The following is a 14,018-nucleotide window of genomic DNA, read 5'->3' on the forward strand; positions in this document are numbered from 1 at the left end:
CTTGCCAGTTTCACTGTCCCGACTCCTGCAACTCTCAGAGTCTTACCATCAGCCTGCTGAATTTCCCCAGCCTGAGGTGTGAAGGAAATAAACAGATGCCGATCCTTCGCTACGTGCGTCAACGCTCCTGAATCCACAACCAATCTGCCTTTGGAGAAGCAGTTCCAGCAAACAAAGCCTTGTTTTTCACCAGCTTGGGTTTCTTGCCCCCCTGCTTCTGGCCATCTGCAGGCTTCTTCTTTTGTTTCCCTCCAGCCTTTGGGCAATGACACTGAATGTGACCTTGATTTCCACAGTTGCAGCACTTCACAGCTGCCAACGCCTTGGCTCCCCCTGGAGGCTGGAATGCTGTGCCACACTGCTCCCCCTGAAGCACACAAGCTGGTTCAGCTGCATTCCTCCAATCATATTTGTTTTGCAAGGTCACCAAAACGTTTGAAGCAGTGAGCTCCTGCGCAGGAAGAGTTGCCAGCTGGCTCGCCACAGCGCAGCAGCTCACATCTAAAGAATCCAGGATAAGGATTGCAAACAGAGATTCTGGCATGTTGAAACCTCTTTGAGTCAATTCCTGTCTGAGTTTCTGTAACTCTCGGACATGACTTCTGAGGTCCCCCCCCCCCCGGCTCCAAGCACTTCTTGTGCAGCTTTTTGAAGTAAAGCAACACAGACCTAGCTTCTTGTTGGAGATGTGAGGCCTGAAGCCCCTCCCACATCTCACGCGAGCTGGTCTTGCCAGCCAGGGTAATTAACTCTTCTGGAGCTACTGAGAGCAGAATTACCCCCATGGCTCTTGAATCTTGTACAACCCATGCATCAATCAGAGGTGCTTGGGGGTCCTCAGAAACAGTGTGCCACACACCAAGCCTTCTCAACTGGCCCTTGCAGTGCCTTGCCCAGGTCTGATAACTGTGGCCATTAAACTTTGGGCACGGAACCCCATCTGAGGCTTGTAAAAGATCCATTCCTGCTCTTCACGCAAGCCTTGGAACTGGATACAATTTACAATCAGCCTTATCTTAAGCACGTCGTAAATCAGACATAGCGTGCTTCTCTCGCCGGCCTAATTGGTTCTTGGCACAGACTTCAAAAGCCTTCTAGCTGTGGCCGGGACAATCAGCTTCACATACCTCTGTCTCTGCTGGGAGCCATCGGCAGTCTTACTCTCCTGTAAGCGCCATGGATCTGGGCCCGAAACCCTTTTGTTGGGATACTGCCAGGAGTCGGGGGCATCAGGCAGGCATCAGACAGGCCCCCAGCTGGCTCCAGCCACCAGTTGGCAGCCGGTCTCCCTTGGAACAGCATCAAACAGTGACACAAGCCTCAGATACGTTTAGAGACCCGTGCACGCTCTGTCAGCAGAGTGTGTAAATCACCTCACAGCAGAAGAGGCAGGCAGAGAGATGTGCAAGCATAATGTACAGCATTTATTCAGCATAGTTCAGGAACAAAGGAAAACATGTCTGCATCCCTTCGTGTCCAGCAAAACAGCAAAGCAAAAGCTATATGCAAACGGAAGTTCCCAGCGAGTGCTGAAAGTAAACAGGCATGTGACACACAACAGCCTGTTCCTGAATGGGGCAACTGTGCCCCTGAAGGACCAGGTGCGCAGCCTGGGAGTCATTTTGGACTCACAGCTGTCCATGGAGTCCCAGGTTAATTCTATGTCCAGGGCAGCTGTCTACCAGCTCCACCTGGTACGCAGGCTGAGACCCTACCTGCCTGCGCACTGTCCCACCAGAGTTATACATGGTCTGGTTATCTCCTGCTTGGACTACTGCAATGCGCTCTATGTGGGACTACCTTTGAAGGTGACTTGGAAAGTACAACTAATCCAGAATGCAGCAGCTAGACTGGTGACTGGGAGTGGCTGCCGAGACCATATAACACTGGTCCTGAAAGACGTACCTTGGCTCTCAGTATGTTTCCCAATACAATTCAAAGTGTTGGTGCTGACCTTTAAATCCCTAAACACCCTTGGCCCAGTATACCTGAAGGAGCGTCTCCACCCCCATCATCCAGCATGAACACAGAGAACCAGCACCGAGGGCCTTCTGGCGGTTCCCACTGCGAGAAGTGAAGTGACAGGGAACCAGACAGAGAGCCTTCTCAGTAGTGGCGCCCTGTGGAACGCCCTCCCATCAGATGTCAAGGAGATGAGTAACTATATTACCTTCAGTAGATATCTGAAGGCAGCCCTGTATAGGGAAGCTTTTTAAGGCTTAATGTTTTACTACGTCTTTATATACGCTGGAAGCTGCATATGGAAGGCAGGGTACAAATAAATTATATTATTATTATTATTATTATTATTATTATTATTATTATTATTATTATTATTAATATTATTATTATTATTATTATTATTGGAATGCCATTTGTTGTCCAGCCTTCTCGATATTCTCATACATCTTACAAGGACCAGCACATGCAGGGTGTTACTAACCTGACCTACCTTGCTGAGGATTCGGTAAAGGAGCCCAAGGATAGTCTTAGATTTCCCAGTCCCAGGTGGCCCATGGATCAAGCAAACTTTGGGCAATGAAGGCAGCTTCATCACGAAGGTGTAAGCAGTTTCAATAGCTGTCCTTTGATCTTCATTAAGCTCCTTCATGTACGAAGACTGTGGGGCAAAGGAGAGGACAAAGGTGCATCTCTCACCAGAACGGACCGTTCCGAGATTTCTGTGACCTAGTTCACACTAATACAATGCCAAACCATGGCTTAGTGTGAGCATGTGGGTTCGCAGAACAGGAGACTGTGATGGCTTTGCTTACAGTATTCTACTGCTGTGAGCTAGGTCTTGGTTTGGGCTACAGCAAGTTTTCCAAACTTAAGCCTGTGGTTTGCCTCACTTAAAGTTTGAACCACATGTCCAAGTCCAGAAGACACATGCAAGCCAAACCATGGTTTAGCTCACAGTAGCAGGACCTCAAGGCGAATCAAACTAGCCACCATCTCCTCTTTGAGCACCTGCAAGTTTGCACTAAGCCATGGTTTGGTTTAGCATTTTGTGCAAACTGACCCTGCGTTATCTGTCCTCACTTCAGAGGTACAAAAGCCCCAAGGATTTGGAAGTCTCTCTTCAATGGACCTCTCATTTTGCAGAAAATTGCCACAGGAATGTTATCACAATGTCATTCTCTCCTAAGGCCCAAGTTCAACTTTCAGGAAGAAGAGTGGGGTATAAATTGAATAAATAAATGAAGAGGAAGGAGGAGACTGTGGAAGACTGCTGCTGATGTTCATCAGCTTTGTGCCAACCAGATGTTTTGGACTACCAGTCCCATCAGCCCTGGCCAGCACGGCCAATGGTTGGAGGTGATGGGAGTTGTAGCCCCAAACACCTGGGGAGTGTCAGGCTGGGGGAAGGTTGGCTTAAGACAGGTAATGTGTGCTCAAGCTTAATTTTGGCTATGGAAAGACAGGTGGGACTCAGTGAATTTCCCAAGCAGCTAAATTTCACATCCATGTGAGATACAGCCAAACAGGAGACAAAAAAGGTGTAGATGGAATTATGCACTGGGTAGTGGCAGGGGGACCTTTTCAGTCCAAGGGCCACATTCCTTCCAGAACAACATTCTGAGGGCCACGTGGCAGGGACAAAAGTGAGCAACGCAAACATGGTGGGTTTTACCTTTCTTCACATTCAAGACACCACTCTCCTCCCAAATTCAGGCAAGCAAGAGGCTTGATCAGAGCTCAAGGACACATCCCAACCAGGCAGATAACACCACCACCACTCAAGGAGGGTGCAAAGCAAGGCCAGTGAAGGGCAAGGCCTGGGTGTCTCTAATTCATTCTCGCATTGCTGGATCATGTGATCCTTATTTACATTCCACACTGCTGGAAGTGTGGGAACATAAACTCAGACAAGAGAACTTCCGTTCTGTGTGTTTTTATTTTTCTGCTCTTTGTTCTCTGCTTTGGGACAGAAGACGTGTGTGAGAGACACTGCTCACACCAGTCATGTTTTGTTGTTTTGATTTGCTGTAAATTAATAAATTTCGTGATGTCACACGCCTACACAGCCTCGCTTCTTGCAGAACTCTGCTAAGCATGCATACAGCTCCACTGGATGTATGTCGCAGTTCTCCTGTGTACAGAGGAATGTACGCACACTGGGGACAGTGTGTGTGGCCTAGGCAGACTTGCAAGTGCCAGTCAGAGAGGCCTGGAGGGACTTCTGGTGGAGCGCGATCCTGCCGCAAGCAAGGATTTTTCCGAGAGGAGAATCCTGTGCTATTTCGGGCGAAAAGGGGTGCTACAGGGCGCAGTAGCCCCCAAATTTAATCTCGGGGGGGTGTCACCCGGAGTGACAGGTTCCCAGCGAAGCCAGGAGCAGCCCGCCCGGCCATCAGGTAACTCCAAAAGGAGCGAAGAGAACGGCGGAGCGGGGCTGAGGGCTACGGGAAGCCATTTTCTACACCCGAATAGCGAAGCCCTGAGCTTGCAAGAGAAGCGCTCCATTCTCAAATAGAAGAAATTCGGACCTAATTGGATTATAATTTCATGGTAACAAATCAAGTAAAGATTCGAAATAGAAAGAGAAAAAATTGGAGTTCAGCTGTCATCTGGAATCAGGATAGACGTAACGCGGCGCACAGAGCTGGAAAGGGAAAGTGAGTTGCCACTGGCGGTTACTGTTTTCTTTCTCTCCTAGAACTTTATTTAAAAGTAACTCTTTAAGAAGCTACAAAGTTTTAAGACTGCTAAAGTTAGAAAGGGAGAGCAGAAAGTTAAGATTGAAGAAGTTTGTGGTCTTTGATGCAACGGAGGGAAACAGAAGGCTGAAGTGCTTTGTTACTTTCACTTTTAAAAGAACAAAGAACACTGAAACGGAAAAGGAGCTTCCGACTCCATTATTAAAACTCTATTGGAACGACGGTTAGGTGGAAACAGCGGATAAAGGTCTTTTTAGACTTTATTATGGGAATCCTTAATGCTAAATAGGATTATAGCTGCCTCTGTCACTTAAGCATATTAATTACAATTGGGAAACCCCTTTTTTTTCTTTCCTTTTTTTATGAATTGGGAACTTTTAAGTCTAAAACTGTATATATTAAAGGAACTGTCTGTTACCCTAGTGGAAGGAACGAGCTACTACAATTTGTTTTTCTCTGATTTTTTTTCCTGGCGAAGGAATATAATACTGAGGGATATAATACTGAGAAGTGACTTGTGCCTTTTTAGTCGAGTGAAGGGTTCTGCGTTTGTTTTTATTGTTTTTTTCTTCATCTTTTTGGGAATTTTGCCTCTGAGATTTTGTCACTTGGATATAATTTTGGACCTTTGTCATTTGGATAATTTTTTTGGAACGTGATTAATTGGATATAATCTTGGAAAGGGTTTTTTATGGGAAGATTTCTGGGAAGCCTTGTGGGAAGATTTTTGGAAATTTTTGGAAATTCCTTTTCCTTTGGGCGAGGTATTGGATTTATCTGGGAAGCAATTTTTTTCTGAGGAATAGCCTAATTGGTGGCAAGAAGATTTAGTTTGTTTTGTTCCGGTTTCTACTCTGATCTTATACTCTTCATCATCCTCATCACCCCCAAACTACAGTTGAACTATATGATATAATTAGAAATTGGAAAATTGACAAAGTGTAAAAGTGTAAAAATTGGTTCAATCAATATTTGAAGATTGTTTGAATAATAAGGAATAATTAATAAAGATGTCACACCAGCAAAAGAAAGGGGCAGATGGGGGGACACCAGTAGAGAGGAAGGGGTCCAAACAAGAAACAGAGTTTAAAGCAGAAATTTTGAGAATGTTTGCCGAAATAAAACAAAGTGAAAAGAATTTAGAATCAAAACTAGAATCAGTAGATAATAAGATTGGGAAAATGGATAAAAAAAATTGATGAGACAGTTAATGAACTTAAAGGACAATTAAAAGAGGTATCTAAGAGAACTCAATCGCTGGAGGAAGGATTTAAGAGGACGAAACAAGAAATGAAGGAAGTGAAGCGAGAGGAAGAGAGGATTAGAGTGGAGATGTTGGAATTAAATAAATCACAAGAAGAAATTAAAGATTTGATTGCTATGAATGAATTGCAACAGAGGGAAGTTAATCTGAGGTTGAGAGCTATTCCGGAAATACAGAATGAAAATATTAAAGACAGACTGATATCGGAATTAGCCCAATGGATGGAATTACCAATAGAAGAGAAGAAGAAGAAGAGTTTGGATTTGATATCCCGCCTTTCACTCCCTTTAAGGAGTCTCAAAGCGGCTAACATTCTCCTTTCCCTTCCTCCCCCACAACAAACACTCTGTGAGGTGAGTGGGGCTGAGAGACTTCAAAGAAGTGTGACTAGCCCAAGGTCACCCAGCAGCTGCATGTGAAGGAGCGGAGACGCGAACCCGGTTCCCCAGATTACGAGACTACCGCTCTTAACCACTACACCACACTGGCAAGAGGTAGCTAAAACAGTACAAAATGCATTTAGAATGAGAGTAAGAACATCAAAAACAAGAAAATTCCCAGGAGACTGTCTAATCACCTTGAAGGACAGGGAAATGAGAAATTTGATATTACAGAAGAACAGAGAGAAAATATTGTATATAGATGGAAGTTATATAATCATCTTTAAAGATATACCAATAAGATTATTGAAACGAAGAGACCCATATAAACCACTGGTGCAGGTCCTTAAGAAAAACAACATTGAATTCAGGTGGGAATTTCTGGAGGGAATTTCATTTTTCTACAAAACCAAAAAGCGCAGATTGACGAGTCCAGAAGAAACAGGGAAGTTTCTGAGAAGGTATAAGGAACTAAAAGTAGAAGATGGAGAAATTGGAGAAGTCAAAGGAGCAGAAAAAGGAGCAGGTGCCCAGGATGAATTAGAATCGGGGGAAGAAGAAGAAGAAGAGAATGGGGAAAATTTAGGAGAAGAAAAAGAAGAGGAAGAAGGAGAGTCAGATAAATTATAAAAGCGTAAAAAGCAAACTAAATTTATTTAATTGGAAATCACCATGGCACTAAAATTATGGAATTGGAATATTAATGGAATGAATGAGGGGGGGGGGGCGGAATAAAATTGAACAATTTTTTAGAAAGAACAATCGGGACATTATATGTTTACAAGAGACACACGTCGCAAGGAAACATAGGAAAATTTTGATTAACAAAAGATTAGGAAACAAATTTGTATCTTCAGATAAAGAGAAAAAAGAGGGGTAGTTCTATATATCAAAAGTAAAACTGAATCACAACAAATCTTCAAAGATAAAGAAGGAAGGATGATTGCAGTACGGATCAAATGGCAGGGCGAAAATTTGATAATTGTCAGGATCTATGCACCTAATGGAAACAAGACAGATTTTTATAAATCTTTAGAAGAAAAACTATTTGAATATATGGACCAGAAAATCATAGTAATGGGAGACATGAATGGAGTGGTCTCATTGGAAATGGACAGACTAAGAGATGGATCAAACAAAGAAGGAAAATTACCTAAGACTTTTTTCGCAATGGTAAAGAATTATAATTTGATCGATATTTGGAGACTCAGATATCCATTGGAAAAACAATTCAGTTCTTTCTGAACCGAATCAGTCAATGTCAAGAATAGATCAAATATGGGTGTCGAACGATTTGACTCCAAGAATTCTTCAAATTGAGATCCAACCAAGAATAATTTCAGACCATAATCCAATAAAAATGGAATTGAAAGGATTCGAGGAAAGAACCTTTAGATGGAGAATCAATGATTACCTCTTCGACGATCAAAAAATCATTGAAAAAGCACAAAAGAAACTAACTGAGTATTTTGTGGACAACAGCAATAAAGGAACGAAGATGAGTGTAGTATGGGATGCAAGCAAGGCAGTGATGAGAGGTTTCTTTATCCAACAGAATTCTTTGAAGAACAAGAATAGAGAAAAAGGGGGGGAAAGAAATCCTAAAGCAGATTATGGACAATGAACAAAAATTAATTAAAAATAACCAAATTAAAAAACCAAATAATTTAAAAATAAAACAAGAGATTAAGACTTTACAAACACAATTTGCAATGATCATAAATAAAGAAATAGAACTGAATATTAAAAGGTTAAGACAAAAAAAACTTTGAATTTGCGAACAAATCTGGTAAATGGCTTGCGTGGCAAACCAAAAAGAGAAAAGAGCAAAATACAATTAATAAAATTATTGTAAACGGAGAAGAGGCTGACAATCCGAAAGGAATTAGAAAAGGATTTTTGGACTTTTATAGAAAACTATATAAAAACAGAGAAAGAAATAATAATAATTCAAAAAGGGGAAAAGAGAGGACCCAAATAATTACCGCCCAGTCAGTCTGACATCAATACCAGGGAAGATTCTGGAGCAGATCATTAAGCAAACAGTCTGTGAGCACCTAGAAAGGAATGCTGTGATCACCAATAGTCAGCATGGATTTCTGAAAAATAAGTCATGTCAGACTAACCTGATCTCGTTTTTTGACAGAATTACAAGCCTGGTAGATGAAGGGAACGCAGTGGATATAGCCTACCTTGATTTCAGCAAGGCATTTGACAAGGTGCCCCATGATATTCTTGTAAAGAAGCTGGTAAAATGCGGTCTTGACTCTGCTACCACTCAGTGGATTTGTAACTGGCTGACTGACCGAACCCAAAGGGTGCTCATCAATGGTTCCTCTTCATCCTGGAGAAGAGTGACTAGTGGGGTGCCACAGGGTTCTGTCTTGGGCCCGGTCTTATTCAACATTTTTATCAACGACTTGGATGATGGACTCAAGGGCATCCTGATCAAATTTGCAGATGACACCAAACTGGGAGGGGTGGCTAACACCCCAGAGGACAGGATCACACTTCAAAACGACCTTGACAGATTAGAGAACTGGGCCAAAACAAACCAGATGAATTTTAACAGGGAGAAATGTAAAGTATTGCACTTGGGCAAAAAAAATGAGAGGCACAAATACAAGATGTGTGACACCTGGCTTGAGAGCAGTACATGTGAAAAGGATCTAGGAGTCTTGGTTGACCACAAACTTGACATGAGCCAACAGTGTGACGCGGCAGCTAAAAAAGCCAATGCAATTCTGGGCTGCATCAATAGGAGTATAACATCTAGATCAAGGGAAGTAATAGTGCCACTGTATTCTGCTCTGGTCAGACCTCACCTGGAGTACTGTGTCCAGTTCTGGGCACCACAATTCAAGAAGGACACTGACAAACTGGAACGTGTCCAGAGGAGGGCAACCAAAATGGTCAAAGGCCTGGAAACGATGCCTTATGAGGAACGGCTAAGGGAGCTGGGCATGTTTATCCTGGAGAAGAGGAGGTTAAGGGGTGATATGATAGCCATGTTCAAATATATAAAAGGATGTCACATAGAGGAGGGAGAAAGGTTGTTTTCTGCTGCTCCAGAGAAGCGGACACGGAGCAATGGATCCAAACTACAAGAAAGAAGATTCCACCTAAACATTAGGAAGAACTTCCTGACAGTAAGAGCTGTTCGACAGTGGAATTTGCTGCCAAGGAGTGTGGTGGAGTCTCCTTCTTTGGAGGTCTTTAAGCAGAGGCTTGACAACCATATGTCAGGAGTGTTCTGATGGTGTTTCCTGCTTGGCAGGGGGTTGGACTCGATGGCTCTTGTGGTCTCTTCCAACTCTATGATTCTATGATTCTATGAGGAAAATAGAACGATTTTTGAAAGAAAAAAGGTGCAGAAGATCCTGGCAGAAAAGAAAGACCAACTGAATGCCCCAATAGGAAACGAGGAGATAAAAGAGGCCATAAAGGAACTGGAAAGGGGGAAAGCCCCTGGACCAGATGGATTTACATCAGGCTACTATAAAGAACTGAGAGATGCTTTAATGACACCATTGAAAGAAGTCATGAACAATATTTTAAAAGAAAGAGACATCCCTGAAACGTGGAAAGAAGCATTTATTACACTTATCCCTAAACAGGACTCAGATTTAACACAAGTTAAAAATTACAGGCCTATTTCACTGCTTAATACAGACTATAAGATATTTGCATGGATTTTAGCAAACAGATTGAAAAAGATATTGCAAGAAATTATTCACAAAGATCAAGCGGGTTTCCTTCCAGGCAGGCAGATGGAATATAATATAAGAAATGTAATTAATATTTTGGAGTATCTGACTGCCAGGAATGAGAAACAAGCTATATTAATGTTTGTAGATGCAGAAAAGGCCTTTGACAATATTGCTTGGGATTTTATGTTGAAGAACTTGGAATATATGGATGTGGGGGTAGAGTTTTTTAATGGGATAAAGGCAATTTATACAGAGCAGAAAGCAAAATTAATTGTTAATAATGTGAATACAGAAGATATCAAAATAACAAAAGGAACTAGACAGGGATGTCCACTCTCACCACTGCTATTTATAAAGGTCCTAGAGGTTTTTTTGAGGTCGATGAGACAAAATGAATTAATAAAAGGGGTAACAAGTTGGTCAGAATGAATACAAATACAAAGATCTAGTAATTACGATTGAAGAACCATTGTTGTTGTTTAGTCGTTTAGTCGTGTCCGACTCTTCGTGACCCCATGGACCAGAGCACGCCAGGCACTTCTGTCCTCCACTGCCTCCCGCAGTTTGATCAAACTCATGCTGCTAGCTTCGAGAACACTGTCCCACCATCTCGTCCTCTGTTGTCCCCTTCTCCTTGTGCCCTCCATCTTTCCCAGCATCAGGGTCTTTTCCAGGGAGTCTTCTCTTCTCATGAGGTGGCCAAAGTACTGGAGCCTCAGCTTCAGGATCTGTCCTTCCAGTGAGCGCTCAGGGCTGATTTCCCTAAGAATGGAGAGGTTTGGTCTTCTTGCAGTCCATGGGACTCTCAAGAGTCTCCTCCAGCACCATAATTCAAAAGCATCAATTCTTCGGCGATCAGCCTTCTTTATGGTCCAGCTCTCACTTCCATAAATCACTACTGGGAAAACCATGGCTTTTACTATACGGACCTTTGTTGGCAAGGTGATGTCTCTGCTTTTTAAGATGTTGTCTAGGTTTGCCATCGCCTTTCTCCCAAGGATCAGGCGTCTTTTAATTTCGTGACTGCTGTCACCATCTGCACTGATCATGGAGCCCAAGAAGGTAAAATCTCTCACTGCCTCCATTTCTTCCCCTTCTATTTGCCAGGAGGTGATGGGCCCAGTGGCCATGATCTTCGTTTTTTGATGTTGAGCTTCAGACCATATTTTGCGCTCTCCTCTTTCACCCTCATTAAAAGGTTCTTTAATTCCTCTTCACTTTCTGCCATCAAGGTTGTGTCATCTGCATATCTGAGGTTGTTGATATTTCTTCCGGCAATCCTAATTCCGGTTTGGGATTCATCCAGCCCAGCCTTTCGCATGATGAATTCTGCATATAAGTTAAATAAGCAGGGAGACAATATACAGCCTTGCCGTACTCCTTTCCCAATTTGGAACCAATCAGTTGTTCCATATCCAGTTCTAACTGTAGCTTCTTGTCCCACATAGAGATTTCTCAGGAGACAGATGAGGTGATCAGGCACTCCCATTTCTTTAAGAACTTGCCCTAGTTTGCTGTGGTCAACACAGTCAAAGGCTTTTGCATAGTCAATGAAGCAGAAGTAGATGTCTTTCTGGAACTCTCTAGCTTTCTCCATGATCCAGCGCATGTTTGCAATTTGGTCTCTGGTTCCTCTGCCTCTTCTAAATCCAGCTTGCACTTCTGGGAGTTCTCGGTCAACATACTGCTTGAGCCTTCCTTGTAGAATTTTAAGCATAACCTTGCTAGCGTGTGAAATGAGTGCAATTGTGCGGTAGTTGGAGCATTCTTTGGCACTGCCTTTCTTTGGGATTGGGATGTAGACTGATCTTCTCCAATCCTCTGGCCACTGCTGAGTTTTCCAAACTTGCTGGCATATTGAGTGTAGCACCTTAACAGCATCATCTTTTAAAATTTTAAACAGTTCAGCTGGAATACCATCACTTCCACTGGCCTTGTTATTTGCAGTGCTTTCTAAGGCCCATTTGACTTCACTCTCCAGGATGTCTGGCTCAAGGTCAGCAACCACACTACCTGCGGTGTACGAGACATCCATATCTTTCTGGTATAATTCCTCTGTGTATTCTTGCCACCTCTTCTTGATGTCTTCTGCTTCAGTTAGGTCTTTACCACTTTTGTCCTTTATTATGGTAATCTTTGTACGAAATGTTCCTTTCATATTTCCGATTTTCTTGAACAGATCTCTGGTTCTTCCCATTCTGTTGCTTTCCTCTATTTCTTTGCATTGCTCGTTTAAGAAGGCCTTCTTGTCTCTCCTTGCTATTCTTTGGAAATCTGCATTCAATTTCTTGTATCTTTCATTATCTCCCTCGCATTTTGCTTGCCTTCTCTCCCCCGCTATTTGTAAGGCCTCGTTGGACAGCCACTTTGCTTTCTTGCATTTCTTTTTCATTGGGATGGTTTTAGTTGCTGCCTCCTGTATAATGTTGCGAGCCTCCACCCATAGTTCTTCAGGCACTCTGTCCAGCAAATCTAAATCCTTAAACCTGTTCCTCACTTCCACTGTGTATTCATAAGGGATTTGGTTTAGATTGTATCTTACCTGTCCAGTGGTTTTTCCTACTTTCTTCAGTTTAAGCTTGAATTTTGCTATAAGAAGCTGATGATCTGAGCCACAGTCAGCTCCAGGTCTTGTTTTTGCTGACTGTATAGAGCTTCTCCATCTTTGGGTGCAGAGAATATAATCAATCTGATTTCGATGTTGCCCATCTGGGGATGTCCATGTGTAGAGTCGTCTCTTGTGTTGTTGGAAAAGCGTGTTTGTGATGACCAGCTTGTTCTCTTGGCAGAACTCTATTAGCCTTTGCCCTGCTTCGTTTTGATCTCCAAGGCCAAACTTGCCAGTTGTTCCTTTTATCTCTTGATTCCCTACTTTAGCATTCCAATCCCCTATAATGAGCAGAACATCCTTCTTTGGTGTCACTTCTATAAGGTCTTGTAATTCTTCATAGAATTGGTCAATTTCAGTTTCTTCAGCACCAGTAGTTGGTGCATAAACTTGGATTACTGTGATGTTAAAAGGTCTGCCTTGGATTCGTATCGAGATCATTCTATCATTTTTGAGACTGCATCCCAGTACAGCTTTCCCCACTCTTTTGTTGACTATGAGGGCCACTCCATTTCTTTTACTGGTTTCTTGCCCACAGTAGTAGATATGATAGTCATCCGAACTGAATTCGCCCATTCCCGTCCATTTTAGCTCACTGATGCCCAGGATGTCAATATTTATTCTCGCCATCTCATTTTTGACCACATCCAACTTACCCAGGTTCATCGTTCTTACATTCCAGGTTCCTATGCAATATTTTTCTTTACAGCATTGGACTTTCCTTTCGCTTCCATGCATATCCGCAACTGAGCGTCCTTTCGGCTTTGGCCCAGCCGCTTCATCAGCTCTGGATCTACTTGTACTTGTCCTCCGCTCTTCCCCAGTAGCATGTTGGACACCTTCCGACCTGAGGGGCTCATCTTCCAGCGTCATAACTTTTATATGCCTGTTGTCTTAGCAAGTGTAAAAGAAGTATTGGAAGAGATTGAGAAATTTGGAAATGTGGCAGGGTTCAGACTACACAAGAAGAAAACTAAAATAATTGCTAAAAATATGGATCAAAGTATGATAGAAATAATGCAACAAAGAATAGAGATAGAGGTGGTGAAAAGGGTAAAATATTTAGGAATTTGGTTAACTCGTAAAAATATTGATTTGTTTCAGAATAATTATACACCGGTCTGGAATGGAATAAGGAAAGATTTGGAGATGTGGGGAAGATTGAAGTTATCTTTTTGGGGTAGAATCTCTATGGTTAAAATGAGTGTTCTTCCAAAGATGTTATTTTTGTTTCAGACTATCCCCATAATAAAGGGGGTAGTAATTTTTAAAGAGTGGCAAAGAGTGCTCTCAAGGTATATCTGGCAGGGTAAGAAGCCGAGAATTAAATTTAAGTTATTAACAGATGCAAAGGAAAGAGGAGGCTTCGCCCTGCCGGACTTGAAACTATACTAC

At 42.6% G+C, this 14,018-nt stretch overlaps 1 protein-coding gene across 1 annotated transcript in view; it reads right to left on the reverse strand.

The window, feature by feature from the left end:
- LOC308578268 (putative helicase senataxin) overlaps window positions 1-14,018 on the reverse strand; it is a 180,073-nt gene that overhangs the window by 117,058 nt on the left and 48,997 nt on the right. Inside the window, exon 7 of the mRNA XM_081178517.1 lies at window positions 2,453-2,620. Coding sequence (XP_081034643.1) covers window positions 2,453-2,620 — 168 coding nt within the window. The remainder of the gene's footprint in view (window positions 1-2,452; window positions 2,621-14,018) is intronic.

This window comes from Podarcis bocagei (genome assembly GCF_964188305.1).
Source record: "Podarcis bocagei genome assembly, chromosome: W".
Classification (NCBI taxonomy): Eukaryota; Metazoa; Chordata; class Lepidosauria; order Squamata; family Lacertidae; genus Podarcis; species Podarcis bocagei.